The 27799-nt window shown below is 34.5% G+C and overlaps 1 protein-coding gene across 1 annotated transcript in view; it reads right to left on the bottom strand.

The window, feature by feature from the left end:
- Window positions 1-1458: 1458 nt before the first annotated feature.
- The window catches only part of LOC129232409 (serine/threonine-protein phosphatase 6 regulatory ankyrin repeat subunit A-like), a 145687-nt gene continuing 119346 nt past the window's right edge, over window positions 1459-27799 (bottom strand). The window contains exons 10-12 of the mRNA XM_054866554.1: window positions 22499-22532; window positions 10205-10284; window positions 1459-2785 (exon numbers count right to left, since the gene is read on the bottom strand). Of these exons, the coding sequence (XP_054722529.1) occupies window positions 1753-2785; window positions 10205-10284; window positions 22499-22532 (1147 nt within the window). The 3' untranslated portion in view covers window positions 1459-1752. The remainder of the gene's footprint in view (window positions 2786-10204; window positions 10285-22498; window positions 22533-27799) is intronic.

Below are 27799 nucleotides of genomic sequence, written 5' to 3'. Positions count from 1 at the left end.
ATCAGGTCCGTATAACAAAAAAAAAGTTTTTTTTCTACACTAGTAATATTAATTTTCTGTTTTATATACCTACGATAAATCTTTACTTTTGATACTGAAACGAACATTGCTTATTTGTTTTAATTGTATTTGTGGAATAAAACCTGCTGACAAAACTATTCTTTATGTACCGTCTCGTACCATGGAAAGGACTTTTAATCAGTGATATTCCCATCGATTTTTCTGAGGGTATACTTCCAGAAATCCATTACGCTAAATTTGTGTATGTGATCATATACATAGTATGTTATAATATGAAAATTTATGAAGCTTGAGGGTATACGCTATGTGTCTAAAAAATGTTTGAGGGTATACAGCGTATATGGAGAAAACCTATGGGAACACCACTGTTTTCAATATCAATTTGTGAGCAAAATGTTGAAAAGATTGTAAGGTATGATTTTTTCCCAGGAACCCCAGATAAAACGACTTGCTGATCTAAATGAGTTCATAGAGGAATGAATGGTGCCCTCAAAGATTCATCTTAATTCATGGGGTATAGCACTGATCAGAATAAATTTAAGACCTTACTTTTTCTATTTTATTTTTATTTCTGATTGTAAAATATAACTAAAAGCTACAAAGTTAAAAAAGTATTCATTTTCAGTAAAAAAAATAACCTCTTCTATTTAGCATTTTTGTGTTTCACAGTAGATGTTAAACGAGCTCTTTTCTATAAGCACCCTTCGATTTCGAGTACAAAACTGAAAGGAACAGAGCTCAAATGTTTTTTATTTCTCAATCAAAGTATAAACATAAGCAATGTTGGAAAATGTAAATGATTGCACTCATATGAATGTACGTACATTGTTGCATGTATGGAGGTGAAAGGAAACTGCTTTCCAATGCATAAAAATGCGAGCTTATGGACGATGAGACACCGGACAAACGCTCTCTTCTGTGTGGTCAGCCATTTATCAACATTTTTTGCATTGAAAGTGATTCTTCGCAGCTCCTAGTTTTCTTTTTGGCTAAATGGATGCATGCTTCTTAACATCATTGTTTACATACATTATGCATTAAATTATAAGTTCATTTTTGTCATTTCCCAGTAATAAATAGACTTCAGTTGCCAAAGCTGCAAGTACAAACCCAAAATAAAAAAAATTGTATTTTTAAATCTGTACCTCAGAGCAATAGCGACGTAAGTCCAAAAAATGCGATTTTCAATTTTTTTTTTTGGGGGGGGGGGGCGAATTGTACGCAGAATAATATTCCGGGGAAGATTTCGATCATTGGGAATCTGGCGGTCTTTCTTCATTGGCGTCCATTCTCAGTTCCACTGCCAGCGCGAGAGGCATCTTACAAAAAAAAAAAAAAAAAATATTCACCCCGAAAATGAGACCACCGCACCAGATCCCCAATTATCGGAATATCCCCCGATTACGCATCGAGCCATTTTGATGTCTTTCTGAGTTTTTAAGCTGGGTTAAAATTTTCGGCTCACTCTATTTCTTTCGTGCCAATAGGGTACAAAGAGAATTTATCAATGGCTTGAATATTCCTTTTATTACGTGATTCATACACACAAAGCATTTCGCACATGATGTACAAAGCTATTTGAAAGGTGTCTCAGAATAATCATCTTGACAAGACAAATGGGTTTGTTTACGAAAACAGCAGATAAAGTTCAGTCAACTATCTCGGGCACATTCAAAAACAAAAGATTCATACAGTTCAAGTCCTGATCTTTATTTTCTTTTTCGCCGGGGACTAGAGCTCCGCCGCTCGGGCGAAGTGCCTCAGGTCGTCGTCCGCCAGGCACGCGAGGAGGACGTCGGTGCAGGTGGGGGGCAGGGGCCGGCAGAGGAGGGGGAAGCAGCGCAGGAAGCGGTCCTCCAGGGCCCTCCTCTCCCGGACCTCCCCCAGCCGGACGAGGAGGAGGTCGCCGAAGAGCGGGAAGTCCCGCGCCAGGAGGTCCCGGTCGGAGAGCCGCCGGATCGCCTCGTCGGAGAGGCGCCGGGCCAGGCGGGAGGGGTGACGGCGGGCGAGGTCGCGGAGGGAGAGGCGGGACCCCTCCGTCAGGGCCACCCTCATGTCGGCCTCGCACTCGGAGAGCAGCCGGACGCCGCGCTCCTCGTCATCCTTCGAGAGCTGCATCTCTTCCCAATGTACCTCGATATTCATCCAGGCGTACGTCGCCAGGAGCACTCTCGCCGCTCCGTCGTGTCCACGCATCAGGGCCCTGTACAGGGGACAGAGTCCATCTTCGTCTTTAAGCTTGAAACGCGCACCCCTCGACAGCAAAGATTGAACTATCCGCGGGAGACCTTCTCTCACAGCGTAGTGCAGGGGGGTGCGGCCTTCCATGTCCGGCCCGTCGCATTCGGCGGCGGCCTCCAGCAGCACCTCCGCCGCGGCCTCCATCCTAGAGATCACGGCAAAATGGAGGGGCGTGCTTTCACTTCTGTCTTTCGCACTTGCATTCGCCCCTCCCGCGAGCAGGATACGGACGACATTCACGAACCCACACTCGGCAGCGAGATGCAGAGGGGTGCGCTTGTAGAAATCCACCACATCCGTGATGCAGTCCGCGTCCGCCAGCAACTCCGCCGCGGCCTCCTTCTCATACAACAGGGCCAGGTGGAGGGGCGTCATTCCATTCAGATCCCTCGCCCTCGTGTTCCATCCTCCTTCCAGCAGCTCCCTGATCCTCTCCGTGTCTTCGTCCATTGCTGCACGATGCAACGCGGTCCGCCCGTACTTGTCCGTCTCCGACGCACCTTCGTCCTCCGGCCGGCGTCTCCTGGAAGAGAGAAAGAGAGATTCACGTTCTGTTCAAACTGAAAGCGGGAGAAATTTCGATCACTTTCCCACTTCTGATCCCATGAAATCTTATCTCAATGATGTCTGAACTAGAAAACCTCCAAAATAAATGAAAGATAATTATTAAATCTAAACATATTTAACTTGTTGCAGGTACGGGACATTTGAATTCAATGTCCTAAATTCCTACTTCATCATGAATTTTACTGGATTGAAGGTTGCTAGACAGCACACGATTTCGACCAAACTATATTTATTACTAGTGGTACCCGCAGGGCTTTGCCCGTAATAGAAAAATTGAAAGGTCCTTTGGTTCGCCTGTATATTTACAAACAATGTATGGTGAATTTTCTCGCCAATTGGCTCGTGCCCATGTGACGGTTCCACGTTATGATAATTTCGTCATTGACTCGTCCATCTTCTGATAATTTCGTTCTTAAAATTGGAATAGGAAAAGAACCACATCGAATTTTCGAAACATCGCTTCGAGGTGCACACCCCCATGCTGCAAACTAATTTTGTGTCAAATTTCATGAAAATCGGCTTAACGGTCTAGGCGGTATGCGAGTCACAGAGATCCAAATATCCATACAGAAAGACTTTCAGCTTTATTATTAGTAAAGAAGAAAAGAAAAGAAGAAAGATAAAGAAGTAAAGAAAAGAAGAAAGATAATTTTCAGAACAAATCCTTTCCCATTTGATTAAATTTCTGTGAAAAATGGGCTTAAAATTAGAATAGAAAAAGAACAAAATCGAATTTTCGAAACATCGCTTCGAGGTGCACACCCCCATGCTACATACTAACTTTGTGCCAAATTTCATGAAAATCGGCCGAACGGTCTAGGCACTATGCGCGTCACAGACATCCTACAGACATCCAGACATCCTCCGGACAGAGAGACTTTCAGCTTTATTATTAGTAAAGATGAGCATATTGAAAACATCGTTACAGTTTACACGTGCTCGTGTGGGAAAGTGAAGCAAAAGTCTCTGACCGCCACAACACCGGCAGCTTTACACATTGAACAACACTCTGTGGCCACACCAAGAGCAATGGTGGTAAAAACTGGAAACAAGGTTCATTTGCATAAACATTAATGATTTAACGACGTCGGTCACTAAACATGAACACAAAACATGGAGAATATTCTATTTAAATTATCTACCTTCAGTTTCAACAACAACATAAGTTGAAACTAGGGTTGTTTATACGCAGATATATTTTTCGTTTAAAGTTTGTGCCCTACTATACGATCTGGGGCTCTGCTCTTTTAGTGTTTCATTGAATGTGCAGAACGACTCGTACACACCCTACATGAAAATAAAAAGGTTTTAAAAATTATTTTTAAATGCATTTAATTTGTTTTTGAGGAAATGATTTGTGAAAAAGCTCGATTCCTTATTCTGAAACAGCATTTCGTAAAAATGAATAAAGATGCAATGTTTTACTAAAAACAACTGTAGAGCCGGATATCCGAATCCGGCAGACAAAGAGCAGGATGTCCGGTATCATCGCTATCCGGCGCATCCCTAGTACGCATGCGAAGAAAACTGCATCGATGAACTGTTTTCCAAACATTATAAGAACACTTTAATGTATGAGATCTTCACCTCTTTCTACCCACTAGTGTTCGCCCAGTGGTCGAAATTCCACCCTGTTCACGAATGAATATTTGAGAAACCTTGTATGAATTTAACTATTCCCAACATTTTTATTTCTACTTTTACTTTCGTTTACTGCATATCCGAAAACAGACAATTTTTATACGTACACGCAATGACGAAAGGTAATTTTTTCCAATTTTGCTTTTTGTCCGTCAATCTCAAAATATATCAATGAGAGGGGTTATTTCGGTAATGGTGTCGTTTTCGAAACTTTTAAAGTGTTTTTTCTGAAAAAGCAAGTTTAGAAACATGGATTTTAGCCATTTTTTAAATAATTTTAAAAAAATTAATATTTTTTAGCAATTATTTTAGTTGGTGCGCAGATTGAAATTCAGTTTTTACGCTTCTGCACATGGCATCAAAAGTGATGAAATGCCATTCGCTGATGCCATTAGCGCACGGCGCAAATGGTCACAGCGTGGAAAGGCGGTCGACAGCAGAGCGTAAACATTAAGCACGGCAATGGAGTAGCGTGCCAAAGTACATCCCTTGTAACGTCATAAAGATCACGCTTTATTTCCAAAATTGAACGTTTGAAATATTAATAAAAAATAACCGTCGAGAAAACAAAAGTTTTTTCTGGCCCCATGTTATTTCTTTTACTTATTCTATCAATTTCAGTGACTAAAAGTAGTACTTTTGACTGAAGAAAACAGCCCCATTGAGAAGTGGTCGTCCAATTCCTGGCTTGATTCATTTTATTTTGGATACCGTGTTGCTTTGTGCTAACCCTATGCAAATAGATTCTTCCTGACTCTTTGTTTACGTATGCAAAGGAAAAAAAAATTTTGCGCTGGCATTGGAAACAAAAAAATGGCCGTCAATGGGTAAAAATCGTTAATAATACAATTTTGGAAATTTTCCCGTATGAAATGAAGCATCAAAACTCAGTTTATACGAAAAACTTCTGTGTGAACAATATTACTTATAAAACGTCTACTATTACTGAGTAAGTTGCTTCTTTGTCGTTAGAAATATAAATTTCCAAGTAACAAATGAACGAACTCTACTCGTGGCAACTGTTCATTCAAAAACACTGGACATGATAATAATAGTGCAATTTTATTAAAAAAAATGGCTTTTGTGATATGTTTACGGTTTAGGAAATAACTGACTAATGCACTTTTAGAAATTTTTGACCTCTCTCCCCTTTGTCACAAAGTTTCACACTTCACCATGCTCCCTGTTTCCTTTGCCACATGTCATAAACTTTCTTATCAAAAAAAAAAAAGCTTAATGTCACATTTTCTCCATTGTATGTCCCTCTTGTCATTTCTGTCCTCTCCCTTGTCACAAACTTTTACTATTTCGTGAACCCCACCTTAAAGTGGGACTACATTCTTGGACAGCCCCTGTTTTGTGGTAACCGCATGCAAATATATATTTCCCTACTCTTTGTTTACGTATGCAAAGAAAAAACATTTCTCGCGCTGCAATCGGTGCCAAAAATTTGACGCCGATAAATGAAGAGCTCCCATTTCCCAATTATCAAAATCTTCCCGAATGAAATGATGCTGCAAAACTCAGACTATACGTAAAACTTCTTCATGAACAATATTTCTTCTAAAAAGTTTAATACTATTGAGTAAGTTGCCTTGACCTCTTCCATTAGAAATATAAAATTTCAAACAGACAAATGAACGAATGGTACTTGCTACATTAAAACTTGTCCATTGAAAAACACTGGACATGATAATAATAGTGCAATTTTATTTAAAAAAAATCGTTTTTGTGATATGTTTACGGTTTAGGAAATTTCTGACTAATGCACTTTTGAAAATTTTTGACCCCTCTCCATTTCGTGACTAAGTTTCAATGAACTTTAAATTAATAAGTTTTAATAAACTTTCTTATCAAAAAAAAAAAAGGCTTGATGTCACATTTTCTCCATTGTATGTCCCTCATGTCATTCAGACGTGTGACCCAAACAGCATGAAAAATACTGAAATTGCTTGGCTGTGCGAACTAACACAACACTGTTAGTATATTTTACTACAACTGAAAGCTCTCCCATGTATTTTTGTGTCAGCAGAGTAGACTATTTTAATTCGATGCATGCAATTAACTGGAACATGTTGAATTTAACTTCGACTGCTCCTTCCTTTATTATACGTCCAGTATTTTGCTGTCTCAAAAAATACTGATTTCAGTAAAATTACTGAAAAATCACATGTCTGGTCATTTATTTCCTCCCCCTTGTCACGAATGGTTAATTTAATGAACCCCACCTTAAACAGGGTCTTTATTCGTAGTCAGTTCCTTGCAAATAGACATTTCTCTACTCTTTTTTTTACGAATGAAAAAGAGAAATATTTCTCGAGCTGGCATTTTGGGGCCAAAAGTTTTACACTAATGGATAAAGTTCGCCCATTTCACGATTATGGAAGTCTTCCTGAATGAAATGAAACCGTAAAACTCCTTTTATACGTAAAACTTCTGTATAAGCAATATTCTTTGTAAAAGTAGGCATGGCCGTTGCCGTTAGAAATATAAAATTTTCAACAGTCAAATAAACGAATTCTACTCAAGGTAACAGAATTGTCCATGCGAAAGCATTCAACGTCGTAATAATACGCCAATTTCATCAAAAGTTTCACCTTGAGATTTGTTGCTGGCGATATCAAATGCAGGTATTATTTTGAGAAGATAATTTCGTCGAAACTGAAAGTCCTCCCTCCCTCACTCCGTAAAATGATTTAATTAAATATTTAAATCCCGAAAACATAATCAAAATGAAAATATTTTTAATGCCCATAGTTACACAAAAAACCTCAATAATTTTTTTAAAAAATGCAAGAATTGCATTTCTTTATGGTCAAGCGAGAAATAGCAACACATAATATTATCTAGCAATTTCTTCACGCTAAGTCGCATGAAAAATCAAATAAAAATGAATATTCACTATCTTTTAATTGCTTCTAGTTTATTTTCTAGTCATCTTGGCGGGTTTTCGTTTTTTGCCGTAAACGGGGGATAAACGTTTTTAGAAGTAGTTTTCACGAGCTTTTTAACCATAACAAGCTTAAAGCACTAAAATGCATTTTTCATGTAGAAAAAGTGGTGTAAAATATGAATTAAAACTTAATGTTTCACGCTTCCAACAATGAATTTCAACAATGGAAAATAGATAAAATTAAAATTTTTGAGTTTCGATAACTAAAAAACGGTTATAACTTTTTTCTAATGGATTTCGGTTGTTGGACCTTGGGCGCCCGGACAATTTTTTCGTTAGGAGTATTTTTTAAAGACCTTTCCAACCATTAAAATTCGAAAATACTGGACCATCCATTCGCGTAGAAAGAGCCATTTAGGACGAAAATGCATTGTTTATTAATACCTCAGTTAATTAGCGTTCGATTTCAAAATTTGTTATTGATGACACTAAAACTCGGCAATAGCTACCGAACAAAGAAAGAATGAAGGAAATCGGTTGACGAACAGAGGAGGAATCGGTACCGAAAGAAAATAGCTTGCCTATTAATATACAAAGATACCCCCTTTAAGTTTGCATTCGTCCTTCACGGCTTATGAGAACTAAAAGGTGGGGGAACGTTATTGGGGTTGGAAAATACGTCACATGTACGAGTGGCAGTGGCGTGAGTACATACCGCAAGGCCCCGCAATCCGGGGGCCCCGGAGTCGCAAGGGGCCAAAAAATGTGTTTGAGCTTTGTTTTCATTCCATTTTATTAAATTTTTCCGTGAATCAAACTTGGCTTGAAAAGCTTAAACATAAGAGCGTTAAAAAAAAGTTGAGGAATTCATTAAATTTATGAACCTTAGGGACACAGTGAGGCACCTAGAATCCCAGAACCTATTAATTTAGGGCCTCCGATTAAGATATCGGGGGCCCTTGGCCAAACGCATTTTCGGGGCCCTCATGTAGCAAAATATTACAATTTTTGCCATTTCGGGATCCTAAATAGCAGGGGCTCAAGGTCACTGTTTAGTCGGCCTATTCATTAAATAGGCCCCAAGTAGAGAGAAGGGGAACCCACGATCCAACTTCCTTGAGCGAAAGCCAAACCTTGGCTCGGTACAGAGTACCCCATGCCCTCACTAGACCATCACTGGCCACGGAAAGAAGGGAAATTTCCTGAATGAAGAGGAAAGGAAAGAAACAGTCCTGACCGTACCAAAGCCAGTTAAAAGAAGTTTTTGTGTAGGATCTATCTTTGGGGGGTGGAAGGGGGCGAATGGGAAGAGGTCTGAAAATTTTTTGAGCTTTGTTTACGTTCAATTTTATTAACTTTTTCCGAAAATCAAACTTAGTTTTAAATGCTTATATTGATTCTGGGCCCCTGAACCTATTGGTCTAGGGCCCCCGAGCAAGATATCAGAGGTCGTTGGCCAAACACTTTCTCCGGGCTCTCTTATAGCCATACGATGCATATTTTGCCACTTGCTAAAATAGTTTTCGCCATTTGGGGGCCCCCCGAATGGCCGGGGTTCTAGGTCATGGCCTAGCTGGCCTATTCAGTAAAGAGGGTCCCTGACATTAGGTGGGAAATTCGAATCAACTCTTGACCTCCCAACTTAAAGAAAAGAAATGGAGTAGCTACTTTGTTTTAAGATTAAACGTTTTTTGCAGGCAACTTAAAACTACTCTTTTTGGAACTTCTAATCTCAAAAATTCCGGGGCCAATTCCTTATAAATCGAAGTTGCAAAAAGGAAATTTAAGAATGGCTAACAATCGCATTTTTAAAACTTCAATTTCACAAAATTTACAAAGAAGGCCAACAAAATCGAAAAATTGTGCTTCAAATTTACATGAATACGATTTTTAGTAGAGGGTCCAAAATCAGATTTGCTGGGGTTCAGAGAATTTGAAGTTACACAACTAACCAGTGGCATGGCTAACCGATGGTTTTTTTCAATTGGGCGGGGGGATTCGGCGGGCATTTAATTTTTCACCTTATATATACATAATAGCTGTACCTTCACGGCGATACCCGTGCAAAGAATTTAAAGCTTAAACTAATGCCCCATAACATTAAACTATGTCAACAGTTCCGCTGAAGCATAAAATAATCCCCCAATTGTATTATTTAACCTCAGTAGAAAGTCGCCCGTCATGGTATGAGGGGTGGTAATTTGCTTCCATGTACATTTGAAAGCAGCGATTGCCTGCTTGGGGATATTTTGGTAGTTTTAAGTTTTAACCCAATAACCAGTGGATTGACCCATATCTCTGGTAGATAGCAGATAATGATGATAGATGGTGATGCAGTGGCTAATAAACAGTTTTTTTTTTTTTTACAAAATGATGTTTCCGTGTTTCACTTTAAAAAACGTAGCACTTCAGCGACTATTCGTTTTGAACAAGGAACATATTAAAAGCCTGGATATTCACCGTGGGGTGCAAAAATGTCAGTTTATGATTTGACTTATAAGAAAACCCTAAATAATCAAATGGAAAGCAAATATGAAATTGACGCAAGACTGGCTTCGACAGGGAGTGGAGATGAAACACTGAATAACAATTTGGATTGAGGAAAGCCTTCGGAATTTCTAAACCACCTGATGATATTAAAGTAATTAATCCCTTAGAATGTGACTTATTAATTGACAAAAAATTCAATTTTTCCTCAAACTTCCTTTTTTTTTTTGCTGTAACCACCACTTTAAAATTTCCATAATTGTTACATCTCCAAATGTGACACAATAGGGAAGACTTCCCTTCCCGTTCTGAATGAACGACAGCACAATATCACTTCATCCACGGACAACTTACCTGGGAGGTTGTCCTTCGCCATCTTGGGATTGACGCTTGGACATCGATGGCAGCTCCCCATCTGCTCCACGGCCACCCCCCTGAAACAGAGCAAACACAGGGTTCTTAGGATGGACAGCGGAATCGTGACTCGCTAACACATCAAACAGTAGTCCAAAAGACAGCCGAAAAGGATGGTTCCCTTTCCAGTGAGGATTTTACAAAAAAAAAAAAAAAAATCGAAGAGAGTTAGCAGTCCTTTTTACTTAAAGAGTTTACTTTCCAAACGGATTATATCCAGTTTTATAATTTTTTTTTTTTTGAAAAAAGAAAAAACACGTTTTACGCAGAAACACTAACTGTTTGAATTTCGAATTTCCCACAATGTTTTGGTAGTGGCAATTCGCAACAAGTGACTATTGGCATAGGTCTAGGAATTTTTCCTTCATTTTATCAGACCTAAATTACCAATTTTGTTTTGGACTACAAATCAGAATACTTGGTGATGTTCTGCGACGTAAAATCATTTAACCAAAATTGTTCTGCAAGTACTTCAAGCGTTGTATACACAAGAAACCAACCTGACCTTTTCCACAAATCGGGTGCCCTAAATCAAAATCGTTTAATGCAGGAGATTTCCTTTCTTTTATTTCTCAGTTTTTAAAACTCTACTGTTGCTACGCATTTCTGTGGAACCTTAACCGATTGAGACTCTATTAAAATATTTTATATGCCTTCTAAAACGCACAGAAAGAGCAAAGATACAAAAATCCCAACTTAGGTGTCGAACCGCGGTTTTTTTTTTTTTTTTTTGGTTTATTTTACATAGCATGAAGGAGCAATTAAAATAACGTTAATAAATGAACAAAATAACTAAAATAATGAATAAATTGAGTCAAATTAGGGCAGCACATAAAAAAACACTTTAAAACTTTTTAATAATTTGAAATATTTTCAGGATGTATGAAGGTTAAAATCTCAAACAAGACACGCAATTTTCGGCAATGGACGTGCTTCAATGTTGGCATGTTTCCAAAACATACTTCGATGGAGGAAATTGCAGTGGATGAAGATCGATTGGGAAAAATAAGGAAAAGGGGAACCAAAAACGCTAGAAAAATCAGGATCTTCTCAGATTTAGAATAATATGATATTTCTGCAGAAACTGCGGATGTCAGCAGAAATTTCACAGAAAATTTGTCTAAGTTTTCCTCACACATTTGAACAGAATTGTTCTGCAGCTCAGGCATCTGTTCTGCGAGGCATGTCACAAATTTTATATTATTCTGCATTAGGGGTTTGAATATATTCTCCTAGTATAAAACAGTAGATATCATCTCTTTTGCAAAAAAAAAAAAAAAAAAAACACGCATTTTGTTCAGAAATAACTTTAAAACTGAAACAAAATGTTCAACATTTTTTAATACATATATATATATATATATATATATATATATATATATATATATATATATATATATATATACAAATTACTCTACTTTACTCCTTCCTACTTTATTCTTTTGACTGAACATTCAAAAAAAAAAAAAGGACCTTCAATCCAATTAAGTATGACCAATAAAACCACCCAAGCCGATTCAAATAAAAACGTTGTAGGTATTAATAGAGATCACAACTTTTATCACAACTAATCACAATTTTTATCAAAACTTATACCAATAGTAATATTCATTACGTAATATTAATGCAGTAATCATCATTTAAGGTCGTACTTGCCTAACATCTTGTTACAAATCTTGTAAATAGTAATTGTTTCTATGATTAATTTGATGCAGTCTGGCTAATTTTGGCTGTTGTTCCATCAACTTTCATCTGAAATTATCGTAGTAACTTAACCGGTAAATTGTTTCTTGTAATGAGTACACAACCCCCTTACATTCGAATGACGTATATGGTCCCCTGATCTGATTTCTGAAGGGAATAAAAAGAAAATATTGGTAGAACGCAATCGAAATTTCTCAATGGAATATTCGAAACTCTCCAGGAATTTATAAATAGCCATGGCGAAGTGTTCAAAGAAAGTCTTGACTGAGCTGTGCGATGGAGAGTGTGTAGTGCTGTGTTTCTTGCATATTTCGATGTGAATACGTGTGTTACCGCTGGCTTTATGGTGTTAGTTGACATTTGCCTAATTGCTGAGAATAATTTAGCAGTTGTTAACTACATTTCCTGTACATAATTGTAAATAAATCTCTTGTGTTTTTCTCAAGCACTGTGTTGTCATTTAAGAATTTCTTGAAGTGGCTGGACTGGTAACAATATAAGAGACTTGCACAAGGCGCAAGGTACTGCGATCTCTTAACATCACGCTTGATTGGAAATGCTCAGTCGGTGCTTCGCTCCGCTATTTTATTTGTGAACTACATTTGAATTGGAAGCGGCAAATTTAAATTTGGATATGTGCCCTTTTGATATGAAAGTGAATGGAGTGGGTACTGGCAAATAAGGGATAGGTTCCACTTTGCTGTAGAAGACCTGGCGAGAAATAAGGGGATGGATATACTCCGTTTAGGTGATAAAAACAATTACCGCCTATTACAACAGTAGATACAAACCACTTCGAGAAGAAAGAAGTTAGTAGTTCTGAAAACGGAAAAAAAAAACTTTTTTTTCCAAAAGTGGATACAATCCGTAGTGAAAGCAAACTTCCCACTTTATCTAATATATAGAAAAAAAAAGGTATTGGTTTGTGCAAATTTTCAAACTATGACAGATTCGAACGTTTTGAGGTGTGCTGAGTCCATTTCGACCATTTCCCAAAATATGTCTGTCTCTTTGTGAGTGTGTTCGTGTGTCTGTAGGTGTGTGGTCGGTGTTTTGGCCGTTCTACAGCAAAAACAACCGCATAAAATTCAACCAAATTTGATGCCCCTATGTAAACTTGTGTCCATTCGTTTTTGGCACGAATTAATCCAAGGGGGTCGATCAACTCAGAATGTTTTTTGAGTAGTGCGTTCCTGCTAGAATGTCGTTCCTTTTAATGATTTGTTCATCAGAGATCGTTCATTCTTTTGATCCGCTCATTTGAACGACTTCGTTCATTTAAAAAACTGGCAGGTGATTTCTCTGCACGACATACTCACATACAGTTGAAATGTTTCATTGGATTAGTAATATTCTTTGAAGAAAAAATAACTAAATTTATCTGAATGTAAGAAATAATGGCTGTGAAAAATGAATAAAAGGAAGCTTTATTCAGGTTTTGATGCAAAAAGCAATTACAGTTGATTTTGTCAGACACTTCTCAGTTGCTGAACGGTAAGATTTGTTTTCCATTCCAGAAATCACAGATTCCATTTCAGCATGTCAAAAAATTAAAATATTAAACATTTCCAGCTACAGCACTGCACATATGATTACAGTGTTATCAATAAAGAGACCATGCAACGAAAAAAGTAACAACAAATATACCGGTAGCTCAGCCGGCGGGTTTTGGTTTTGGACAGGACAGGTGGTTTTTACTGTCCGAAACTGTCCGAAAGTGTTTTAAACTGTCAAAAGTATACTAAAGCTAAAGAGGAGTAATTTAATCAATCAGTATTTGATAGTATTTGTAATGCATAAATATAAATAACTTGTAATTAATGAGATTTTGATAATATTTTTCTTTGAAATGTTCATTAAAAACATTCTGCTTAAAAAAAATTGCCAATAACTCGATTACATAAAAACTTCCTTTTGTAACAGTTGGTATAGTAATGAAAGGGAATTCCAAACACTACCTAGACAACTAACTCATTTCAGTTCCATACATAACTCAAAGGAATGTCATAAAATGTGCAATATTTAGGCGCCGAGAAAGAAAAAAGCTTAGTTTTTTTGATGGTTTCTGCATGTAAGTTTTACATGATGTTTTAACGAAAATCCTTTTTTAAATCTTTGTAAATTAGAGAACAATAAATTGATGGTTAAATAAATGCACAAAAATTTTAAGAATTCTTTTTTTTGTTCATATTTTCAATATAATACATTCTGTAACTACATATTAAAAAACTATAGTAGCTTCACAATTTTTTGAAACAAATTATTGGCATTTTCCTAAAGTAGTTAGGCGGTAATTCAGTTTTAGATCCTGAAATGGCAAGATAGCCAAGAGAAGAAAAACTTCACAAAGCTGTGCCAAGACTTTCAAATATATTTGTATTTTTCCTCCCTTCAGTTCCAAATTGTCACTTATTGCATTTTAGTCATTTATTGCATTATATTTTGAACATTTTCATTTTCACATGCATAAAAATGTCGATAAATTTGATTACTGTTTTATTGGGGAAAAAAAACCATGCGCACCAGGGTTGGCCGGATTGGACCCAATTGGGTTGTACCCAACGGGTTTTTTTGAAACTTTTTTACTTTTACAACAGGGTTGGCAAGGTTTTGGACAAGGGTTTTGGTTCCTGCCCAAAACCCTTGTGTCCAAAACTGTATTTTTAGAAAAATTGCATTCTGTGAGAAAGCATCAAAAAACAGAATAAAATGAATCAAAGTAATTTTTTATATTGAACATTTATTCAATGGAGAACATTCAACTTATTTATGCAGCTAATTTGAATCTAGAGTCACTGAAGTTGAATTCTTGATCAAAATTTAAATTTCTTCCCACTAGGTTTTTTTTTTCTTTTGATAATAGCAACCGAATTTCCCTATGTTTATGCATGTGTGCAAATGAAAGCAGGGTTGGCAAGTTTTTATCATCCTGTTCAAAGCCCTTGTGTCCGAAAGCGTCTAAAACTATTTCTTGAGAAACTATATTTTGTGAGAAAATATCAAAAACAGAACAAAATGTGTAAAAATTATTTTTTTGACTATTTAATAGATTCATTCAATGTGAACATTCAAGTATAAATATATATGTAGTTTATTTATGCAGCTGATTTTAATCTAGTTATGTAGAAGTTAAACTCTTCATTAAAAATTTCAATTTGTATGCAGGAGTTTTTTTTTCCTCCACAAACCAAATTTTTCGACATTTATGCATGTGTGCAAACAAAAGTGTTCAAAATACAGTGCAATAATTGACTTAAATGCAGTAAGTTACAATTTTTTGTTGTTTCAGAATGTATTAAAAAATATGAACTAAAAAAAGAATAACACAAGTTTTACAATATTAGTGTTTAATCATCAATTTCTTGTTCTTTAATCTATGATTTAAAAAATAATTTTCGTTAAAACATGATGTAAAACTTATTTGCAAAAATCATTTAAAAAATTAGGCTTTTTTTTTCACCTAAATATTGCACATGTAATAATATTCCTTTCAATCACAAACGGAATTGGAATTATAGTTGTCTTGGTAGTGGTAGTGTTGTAAATTTCCTCTCATAACTCTACCAACTGTTACATAAAGAAGTTTTCACGTAGTAGTTATTGCCAATTTTTTAAGTAAAATATTTTTTTAAATAACATTTTAGAAAAAAATATTAGAAAAAACTCATTAATTAAACCTCGGTTATGTCTATATTTGTGCATTACGAAAATTGCAGTCAATACGACTTGATTAGATTACATCCCTTTAACTTTATCATAGTTTTGGACAGTTTTAGACAGTTTTGGACGGTAAAAAACACCTGTCCTCTCCTGAACCAGTTTTAGACAATCCAAAACCCAACCCTGTTTTACAATTTAAACTTCTTTTTCATTTGTTCTTCACCATAGACAATGGACATAAAAAAATGAATTTTGAACTTGAATAGCATTTCTTAACTCTTAACGGCATTAAAAAATACTTCAAAGATTTCAAGAAATATATTTAACTTTTTTCTTTAACTGGTCAATAAATAACTCAAATTATCATGACTAAGTCCTGTCACGTCTGATTTTCTCAATATTCGTAGATTGTACAGAGGAAACTACTCTAGCTTAAAGGCTTTCATGTGAACTATAAACCAATGTCCAAATATTTTGCTCGTAGCCCAAACAAGTTTCATAAAACTTTACTGATAGATGCATTGGAAAACTGCAAATGAGAATGATGAAGTTTGTTATGCTTTTTTATATTATTAAATGGTTTTTTGAAGCATAAAAATACTTCTTCTTAAAAAATAAAATGACGTTAAGCGCACAAATGTGCAGGAACACTGCAGACACCTGTTTTGGCATTACAAGGAATGCTTTTTCAATGCACAAAACGTGAGCTTGTGGATTTAAACACATTCGACAAAAGTCGGATTTCTTGACATTCATTAGCTTACATTTTGCGCACTGAAAAGGATGTTCTTTGTGATGTAGGAAAGCAATCCAGCAATTACCGAAAAAAAGCTGAGATTTCATCACAAGTGCATCAACACAATGTTCCAAACTACTCACCGCTAAAAAGAAGAGTTGTTTATTTTAAGTGAATGAACGGCTCGGTTCATCTTGAGGATTCGTTCTTTTTGACCCGTTCGTTCATTAACGACCCAACCCTGGCGTCTGCTATTGCCCAGGAAGTAACAGGCGGAATCACATAAAATTTAGTTCATATGTTGCCCCTAACAAGTGCAGGCGCTGATTCAATTTTGGTGTCGATAGCTCAAACGGAGGCTGAGCTATAGAATGGTTTTTGTCGTCACTTGTGGCTGCTATATCTCAAGAAATAATGAAGGGCGGTGCAATCAAACGTTCTTTCTTTTTCATTGAGAGTGCCATATCACCAGAAGTAATGCTACGTTCTGGATGAAATTTGCAATGAATGTGAACATATAGGGTCAGGTGGGGTAAAATGGGTACGAAATAGCCTACTTTTGGATTTTGACTCAAATATTTTTGTCAAAATATTTTGTTTCTAATTTTTTTTTAGTTTTATGTATACATTACATATGTTGAGAGTAGAATTAAATGATTTTCACACATAATTTGACACAAATTTATTTTTGAGAGGAGTGTTTATGACTATATGTTTTCTATACCCATTTTACCCCAAGCAGGTAAAAATGGGTAGCCTGTGGGGTAAACTGGTATTGAAGTCTAAGAAGTGATAAAAAGCATACTATTTGTTCAATGCAGTGTGATAATATAGACTTAAGAGTCAGTTAACAAAATTTAACTATTTAATTTAAAAAAAATAGTGCAAACAGTCAATTTGACGAAATTGACGGAGGTGGGGGGGGGGGGGGGTTAAGGGTTCTTTCAATGCATGATATCCATACTTGTATTTCTTTTAAAAAAGTAATGGCCTCTATTGTTAAATTGTGGCTCATTAATTTTTTTTATTATTTGATGTTTTTCAATGAAATCCATATCGTCTACATCAGGAAAAATAAAAAAATCTCAGATTTTTTAAAAATATTTCATCTCATAATATTTCCCTCAACAGCCATATATTTGCCAATAAATTATTTCTTGCTTGTTTCCTTTAAGCATAATATTTATACCCAGGCACATGTGGTTAAACTTTGCTTCATAAGCATATTTTTAGCAGTTTTTATTCCAGATACTTCCTCTGAATGGAAACTCTTTTTCCACTATTTTTTATTTTCTTGTTTTTTAATTCATTATTTTTTTCACTTTCAACTCTTAGCCTTTCTAAAACATCTTTGTCAATATTTCCTGTATTTAGCAGCATACATTTAAGTTGTTTTAAATAACTCATGCAGGTAATTGTCAAATCTGAAGCTCTTGTTGAAATTGCAGACACTATTGCACTTTTCAAATCTTTATAAGGTGACGAAATCGTACTTTGTGACTTATATTTTTTGGATTGAAACAAGGATGAGTTCTGAGAATTTAAAGGTGCATTAGCGAAATTGGTAGCATCTGATTGCAATCAAATACAAATGTGACGACCAGCAACAGGCTGAGCCCTGCACATTCTGAGGAAATTGTGATTTTGTGCGCAAGTGCACACAAACTCCAGAATAAGTATACCGTGGGCTTCTTATTATTTATTATGATGGAGCGAAGTTTATTTTATAAAGTCATGGCATTGCATAGTTTTATGTTTAAATCATTTTAAATTAACCACAAATGAATTAATATTCATTAAAAGGAAAATATGCTGTATCATTTAAAACAACTTGCTGGAATGATAAGCCTAACCATATACCCATTTTCAAAATATGAGATTAAAAATAGAAAAAAAACTTTTTTTTCTTCCCTGTAAATTGAAGCAGCAACAAAAATGTCTAACTAAAGATATTATGACACAATAATAAAAATGTCTCAAAAATCATGAGCTGGAGATAGAAGTTTAAGCAGACAAACATGCGGTTTGAATTTATCTACTTCAATTTAAAGTGTTACCTCTCACTAAGCCAGAAAAGCCAAGTATAATGCCAACTCAAAAAAAAAAAAAAAAAAAAATGCAAATTAAACTTAAAATAATTTGTTTTTAAAACTATATATTTAGACTAACCATTTTACCCCACCACCTATTTTACCCCACTGACCCTATGTACACCAGGTGTGGTTAAATTTGGCGCCAATCACCTCAAGGCTGTGTTTTTTTTTTTTTTTTTTTTGTGAACAAAAAAAGTTTTATTAATGCATAGTGATGTAAAATACCCGGGTATTTATTTTTAGGTGTAAATACCCAGGTAAATACCCAAAATGGGTATTTACCTGGGTATTTATTTCAAAAATTTATATTCAATTAAAATACTTTTCTGTATGTATTCCACTATGTATATATATGAACAACCATATACAAAACAATAAATATTTGCTCAAAAGTTGTATTTTGATCACATATTTAAAGAACAATTGTGTGAAACACTTTAGCAATCTAATATGATATCCACATTAGATGATGCCTAATCAATGTCGATAGCCAAATTTCAGATATAAAAAGCCATTCTACAAAAAGTAAAAAGCTTAACTGGTTACAAAAAAAGCAAACATCAGTTTTTTAAGGTCCTTGTCTTTTATAACCCAATAATATGTCCCTGCATGACATCAAAATGTAACAAAATGTCGCTCAATTTATTATTACTGCTTATTTTCCTATATCTTTAGCAGAAATTTCCTCCAAACCTAGTTCAAGTGTTCAGGCGTATGCTTATTTTCCTATACCTTTTGCAGAAATTCCTCCAAACCTAGTTCAAGTGTTCAGGCGTATTCTGAATATATAATGGCAAGTAACAGAAAAGGAATTAAACATTTGAAAAGGGGGGAGGAATAAAAAAAATTATAAACAAAGCCAAAGACAAAGAAAAGCTGCTTTGAGGTTGAACTCATCAGCATTGGAAACCTCAAAGTTTTTTTCGTACCAGGACTACAAAGCAACACAAATGGATAGTTAGGCAAATGCATTACAAATTCAAAAAATGCATACTTTGAAGCGGCAGCCAAATTTTGAGGAGATAAAAAATGGGGAGAGAATGTAATGAATGTGTATACAAATGCCTGGTGTGGAAATAGTCATTTACCACGGGCAAAGACAAATTCAGGCAAACTATATCAAAATTCTCTTTTAAATTTTCCTGTCATCCTATTTAAGTTTTAGAAAAGTTCATTTTAAATTATGACATTTTTTTTTCGATAGGATTTCACTAAGCCTTTAATTAAAAAAATTATAATACATAAATTTTTATATTTTTAATCTTCCATTTTATGGTTTATGTTTTAAAAAGAAATTCATCACCTTTTGATACCACTTTTTTTTTTTTTGAAAAATGCGCAATTACTAAGGGATTTATTTACCCTGCCTTCGGATAAATACCCAAAAAAATATTTACCTTCCCACTCTACATCACTCATTGCGTGTATTAAAAATAGTTGGAATCATGAAGTACTGGGGAGCAAGTGCAAATGAGCAAGGCACCAAAAAACAATATTTTGATTTGTTTTTGCTTATTAATGTGAAAACTGTTTCTATATTTGCCCATTATCACCTAAACAGCAATAAAATAAATAAATAGTATCATAGTCTTAATAACTTCTCAGTTTATTCTTGAAAACATCCCTCCTGCTTCCTTTTTTTTTTTTTTTCATTTTGGATATGACTAACCTAGATCGAGATTTTGAAATCCTGAATTTAATCACTGAATTGCTTATACTTCTCCAATTATGACATTGAAAAGAAAGATTCTTTGGTTCACGATATGTTTCTTTCATAATTTCATCAAGTCTTTCAATAAAAAATATCATAAACTGTGTAATACATATGTATGTTTCAGTTTTACCAATTATTTCATATTTAGATCTAAAAAAAAAATCCCATTCACTTTTTGCATTTTTTTGTAAAATACCCAGTTTTTGGGTATTTACAGAGGTCTTGGGTAAATACCCAAAAAATATTTACCTACCCACTGGGTATTTACCCGATCCACATCACTATAATGCAGCAATATGAAAGATAAATCATAACAGACTGTCATCTCCATATATTCGTGTGATTTTCATTGTTGGAAAATGACCGGAAAATCTGCGTGATTTTGAAAATTTTAACTGTTGCTATCTTGTATTTTAAGAAATAAAATATATTTATAATTGATAAAAACAAGGTTTTTAAAACAACTTTCAATTTTCGCTCTTTGCTTTGCTTTTCACTGTTAATACTCTATTTGGATCATAAAAAAATTCCAAGATCTTTCAAAGAATTTTTCACGCCTTCATAAAAATGTTCATGACCTTGTTACATGAAGAGAATTACTCTTTGACATCAAACTTGTCAATTTGTGGAAATGGGCATTGGCAAAACTTTTATGTGAGTGCCACTACTCCATCGAAGCACTCATCCCCCCCCCCCCCAGTCATTGAGAAAATATTAAAAACTAAACTATTCACATTTGTCAAACAGTCCAAATGATAATGATTGGGACAAAGGTTTAATGCGTCATTACTAAGTTTCGATAAATTTGCTTCCAAAGTCGCAGTTTAGTACCAACAGTGTGTTTAACCATAACTTGCCAGAATTTTGATTACTTAAAGTAAAGCTACATTTTTTGGTAAATTCTTGTTTCTAAACCAGATATTTATTTTTAAAAAAAATTAGTGATGAATAAATCTTCTGAGTCAAATGCACTTGTTAGTTTATTTGCACATTTTCAAATGCATGTAAATTAATAAGTTCAGAAATTCCAGAACACAGAGTTTGATTCCTGACATTGAACGTAGCAGACAAATGGATTAGTCTTGAGGGCTGTATGCTGGACACTATTCTTTATTTTTTGATCATTGAAATCCCTCTATTCCTGTGTTTTATCGCCTGAATTAAGATCTAAATTTTCTAAAACTTTCGACAAATTAAGACAAACTCGGATGAGTTCAGCAATGAAGGTTTTATGGGTGATGGAAACAAACTCGCATGGAATTAATTGATTGTTTCATTTTTTTGAGCGGGCGGGACAAAATCAAGACCGTGGAAGATCTCTTCTATAGAACATCAATTATGTGAAGTGTTGAAAATAATGGTAAACTCAAAATGAGCGATGCCCAAGCAGTAAAATCACATTGCAAACAAAATAGGTGCGGCTGATACAGAAGTGGATGCAATCAGATTTCAAAATTCAGATTTCTTTTTGGGATCGTTATATTTCCAAGTTTTAACGGCTTTTATGTGCAAAACTGTTAAATCACTCAAGATTTCTAAGGCTTTTTTAGCTACTGTTACTTTCTCCAAGCCCAGGACATTTTTCCATGACTTTGAATAAATTTCCATGACTTTTCCACGTCTGGCATTTGCTTATTTTTTTTTCCATGGAGGCAGCACAAACCCTGGTTCTATTCAGTCTTTACAATTCAGGGGGCGTCGATAGACCGACAGTAGTTGTTATCATTGCTCTAAGCTTATTTTATGAATGCATGCTTTCAGTCACCATTTCATGAATGGTCGTCCCCATGTTGGTGACACTCAACGTGCTTTTTGATTCGTGACAGCGAACGAAACATTGTGTCACGAGGATCTGGCACCACCCATTTACAGCGTTTGAACTTATTTCCCAGAAACATTTCGGTCGAAGATTTTACGGCGTAGGTCGTCGAAGTATAGCGCTTCGAGGAACGGATCGAATACAAACACAAATTTGGGACGTGAAGTGGGAAAGGAATGGGAATCCGAAGTGTTTGCATTCAAACCCAAACTGTGAGGAAGGATGTCATTAAAGAAAGTACGACAAACTGAAATTCAGTTTTGAGTGCGAGTCATTTCGACGCACACAACAAAACTCAGCAATGAAAACAAAAGTGCGTTTAAAAATTCATCACCTTATTCGTTCTGCTCCGAGGAAGTCCGGTTGCAAAGCTTTAAGTACACAACACAGTCGCAAAACATTCATTGAATTTAGTTCCATTTTGGGAGAGTAATAACAAAACATACAGTCTCACTTACCGAGTTCATTTCGACTTCAGTTTTTCTTTTTTTGAGTTACGTGAAAATACTGGATTTCTTTCTTTTTCCTTTTGAGGATATATCCTGAAAATAAAAACAAATGAAACATTATAAATTTAACATATTTTTCGATTGAAGACTTAAGACTGAAAAACAAGGGATTTAAATCATTTATTAACATGAACACCAAAAAATCCCCCCCCCCCCAGCCCTGCCTCAATTATTTGTTCTCGCTAGTGATGCGACTAGTGTTTTGGCCGAATACAGAACACCAAACATTGGGCCACGATACTTTCCAAATGGTTTCCTTGTTTTTGTCTAAAAATTTATTTTATTAATAGTTCAATGTACATAATAAAAAGTTTGAAAAATGATTTTCAGCATGTTTTGAACATTAAAAGTATTTGGCCAAAAAACTACTGAAATCCAGAATATGCAATCAATTTCTAATTTTACATCCCCCAAGCCTGTATTTTCTTCAAATTTTACGTTTTTTTTATCGGGTACATTGTATTTGCTCAACAACAGTTCTAAAAAATCATATTTCTTCAAAAAAAAAAGGAATCTCTCTTCTCTTAAGAGGCATTTTTTCATGAAGCTACTGAAATAAATAAGAAAAGAAGATGAATTAAACGGAAGTGATTCAGCACGATACTACATCACAGAAATTTCTACCCTATACATGTGTATCGAAATAAACAGTAACAAACAAATTTCTCAATAAGCAAATTAAATTTCTACTGCTATTCCAATAGAAAGAATATGATTTATACCTAGAAAAACCCAATTTATTGGGATAACCCATTAAACCCATATTATTTGAATAATTACCACGAAAGGTACTCGCGAACAAAATTTTGAGAAGCGATGTTTATCAGTTCTAGACCACGAACACTATATTGCACCGCAACAGTTTCGAATAGGTTTAAATAGTTTCCTTCAAAGAAGTTCGAGTCTTCGTCAACACAGAACTAAAATAAAAATTAATAACCCCGTTAAAAATAGTGACACCAAACTGGCAGAAGAGTCTGAAAACGTTATTTCCAGCGTGATTGGTACGTTGTTTGAAACGTAAAATTCTCCGTAGAAATAAATTCACAAAGTTGCAAGTCAAACACAAAGTGAAGCAAAGTAAGAAATAACAACGTCAAATTGCAAATTACTGCAGACACGTGTTTCGTCGTTACGAGGGACGCCTCTTTCAATGCAAAAAGTAATGAGCTTATGGATGATATTTGAGCTTATATTTCAATGCAAAAAGACAGCCACTTTTTGCATTGAAAAGGGCAGTCCTCGTAACACCGAAACACGTGTCTGCAAAGGTGCCCATCCCCCCCCCCCCCCCGAGTTCAATGCCGCAAATCCCCCCATAAAAATCTCCCCCCCCCTTTTATTTTTTATTTTCAGCTCTCTTTTTTTTTAATATTTTTTATTTTCAAATATTATTTATTTATTTTAAATTATTGTTATTATTGATATTTTATTCAAAAAGTTCTGTGCTACACCAATGACACACACACACACACACACAAACTGAATAAACAAAGAAAATTAAATACAAACAGAATAAACTGAAATAAAATAAAATACAAACAAAATGAACTGAAATAAAATAAAATAAATTTAAATTGGAAATAAATCAATTTAAACAAAAAATAAATCAATATAAATAAATAAAACAATAAAAAAAATCCCCCCCCCAACAATTTAGATGGCGCAACTTGCGCCCCCCCCCCCCCTGTGTGTCTGCAGCAACCTGCAATTTGTGGTCTTTTGACGTCATTATTTCTTACTTTACTTTTCAGCACCAAGGTATTTATTTATCTTACAAAGTGAAGCCTCTGCAGAAACCTCGGCTCAAAAGCGTTACGCACTTCAAAGAGCAACGTAAGGCAGCAGAGGGATGCGAGTGGACTGTTTAAAGTTCAGGTCCTCGGTGGGCTTCCATCAAAAGAAATTTCTAAATCATACTGTACGGCAGCGCCTACAGGGCTATTAGTACTGTCTCTTGCCCAAAGACAGAGGAGAGGATCCCCCCCCCCCCCATTTGTTGTTTCGTCATTTACACCCCTTTGCTTCTGCCCGCCTCCAGTTGTCTTTTAATGGATGCGAACAAAATGTCACATCCTATCTCGATTGACCACAAAGTGTTTTTCAGAACCTGGAGCTCTCTAATTGTGTACCAAATGTACTGATGACTTATTTTCAAAAATCTGGAGACTTTATGTGATGAAAAAAAAAAGGCCTATCTGCTAAAAATTCTGAATATTTTTTTTCTTTTCTGCATCATCATCGGCGTTTGAACAGAACTAAAAATTTGCAGCATGATCTTCACAAACTGTAAACTTTACATATTGTTGAAAACTATGTAGGAAATCATACTATTTTAATGATTTTTTTTTTTCGATTCTAAGTAATTAAATTCAACAAGAAAATGAAAAGATTGGTAACTCCCCATCCCCACACCCCATTTTTGTCATACTATTCAATTTTTATACTCATTATGTGCTGAGAGAAAAAAAAAACTTTGTTCCATGTATAATTTATGCTTGTGTTTTATCTACTTATGATTCCTTTTGTTTTTGTATTAAAAATTAGCTTCAAAAAATAAAATAAGTCTTTACCTCCAAATATGTACAAAGTAAATTTTTTTCGGACTCGTACGAAAATTTTGTATAAATTTATTGTGTGAGTCAATGAATGGTCAAGATTTGCAGTAGACATTTTTTGTAGCCAATCATTAAAGAAAACCCTTAAAAATGTCAATGTACTAAAACATTAATCAAGCACGTTTCAATGCATGGAAATAAATGTATTTTTTGCACTCTAGGTATTCTGACAGCGCCGAATATTTGTTGCATCAAAAATTCTTACATCTGGTTCCGCAGAGGTTGGAAGAATGTTTTTCGCTTTTCGTTTTTTTACTCATTTAATAAGAAAATCAATAACCGCTTCATGCGTTTAATGTTGTTTGAGTTATATCCAGTCTGGATACAGTCGAGCCATTTATATTTTTTTTCCGATCCAAAGCACAAAAAAAACTAATGATACAACCTTAAAGTCACACATTTACCAGCAATAAAAAAGAGAAAGTTAACAATGAAAAGAGCGCCGCTTGTTTTGATTCTCCCGAGTGAACGGGGCGGACAAAATAAAAGTCAACTTTCGTGAACTGTAGAAACAATTCTAACTTCATGGGATACGAACGAATCAGAAAATAAATTTTCCACTTCTTTGAAAAAAGAATGGATTGAAACACTTACTTTGGAGCTCTGAATTCGTTCTTTCTTTCGAGAGACAAGACACTTTTAAACAGAAAAAATGGACGCCCGCACAAGCAAACTACATTATATTACATTAGGCGGGGCAGTCAAAGAGAAGAGAGAGGACTTTTGCACAGAGTGCTTTTCCTCTTCAATAATTACGACACATGGTAGTCGGCAAAGATAGGGTATTAAGTGACGTCATACTGGTGGACAAACTCTAACGGGGCCTTCGTTATTCTAACGGGCCTGCGCGGAGGAAATGATGAGTCATGCATTGAGTCCTTCCTTCTTCGCTGTTTCTCCCATCACTTACGCATTAAATCGCTGTTTGAACTCATATAAACATAAGCGTTGGGAAATTAACTATTCATTATTTCTAGTATAAGACCTAAGATATTGCTTCAAATGATTTATAAAAAAGAATTATTTATGTTTGATAAATTCAGATGGAGAATTATGCATATCTAAAATACAATAAATGAAACAAAGCAGTTTGCAAACTTTTATTTACATCATTTCAAATCATAAGTATTTTAAGCATCATCTTTTTTGAATCAAGCACAACAAATTATATCACAAATATTTGCATCAAATATATTGTACATATGCACTAATACAAATACTATATAAAAAAACAATTGCTGATAGGATTAATGGTGAACCAACTGAATTTAATAGATTTTTGTTTCACAAACAGCAAAAATTACAGACACTTTTCTTGGTATATAATTAAGTACTTAAGGATTTCATTAATGCTTTAAAATATTATTAATAGACTCCTTTGTCACTGATATAACACTATGAATCCAAATTCTTTTTTCCTCTTCAAAAACTTAAGATATTATATGAAAAATATTTTACACTATTGCCGCCTAATTATATACAAATGAATCTATAAATTTACCATCATTAACAATATAAAAACATTACTACACTCTACACATAAAATTGTATCATAGAAGTATTAATAAGTTCATAGAAGTATAGATAAATTCGCATCAGTATTGGTTTTTGAAGCCTTTATACAGATAAATCCCAAAAGGATATTAAGCAGTAAAATTTTAATGTAACTGCAAGAATATATTATATGCTGAGAGATTTGCTAAAACTTGTTATAGATACAATTCAAAAGTTTATTTTGCAAAACATTTTGATAACATAATTTACGATAGTATGGCATTAAAATATGAGATTATCTGCTATCCTCATTATCTGCTTAGAATGAACCATTGATTTCATGCAATTTATAGAAATGTCATGGCAATAAATAGCGTATTGAAACTTTGATCAATTCAATATGTACAACTACATACAAACTGTTTTGAAATATTTGAACACTTATATTCTATTACCACTGTTAAGATATGTATTGCTTACCAAGGGTTTCCACTTATACAAATCAATGTTTATAAGAATATAGTAAATTTTGTAAGAAATTAATCAGAGCACAATACTAATGTAAAAAATTAAAACACAGGATTTGCTACTATTGTAAGTAACAGTTCACAACAAACAAATGGTTTAAAGCAATTTAGAGAAACAAGTCTTATATTATGATATAAACAGTAATTTGAAAATTTACAAGAAATGAAAATCACTTTTTGAAACACTTAACCTAAATTATAATTGAATAATATTAAAGAAAATAAGTTACATTTTATTTACCAACATTTATGTACATATAAATCAAAATTTAATCAAATAAAAAATTTTGTACAACATAAAAAATAACAACTATACTCAATTGTAATATTTTGTGCTAGTTACTATTAGCTTGCATTTAACAAAGGATTTGATGTAAATTTATGGAAAACCAATACTAAATCTAAGTAGCGCATTAAAAATGCCATCTTTAAAAATTCATTCTTTTTTAACATTTGAGCAAAATATAAAGCATCAAAAGATAATATATATATATATATATATATATATATATATATATATATATATATATTGCTCAGCAGAGATTTCATATAATACAAATAAAGATTTATTTTAACATGCATTGTTAAACACATCTAATATGATAAAGTACTCTGCTATCATCCTCCTATTTGTAATAAACAAATGAATTTTTGCAATTTT

This window comes from Uloborus diversus, unplaced genomic scaffold, assembly GCF_026930045.1.
Source record: "Uloborus diversus isolate 005 unplaced genomic scaffold, Udiv.v.3.1 scaffold_12, whole genome shotgun sequence".
In the NCBI taxonomy this organism is placed as follows: Eukaryota; Metazoa; Arthropoda; class Arachnida; order Araneae; family Uloboridae; genus Uloborus; species Uloborus diversus.
Note: the sequence above shows the minus strand (reverse complement) of the source record. Positions and strands in the feature narration are given on the sequence as shown.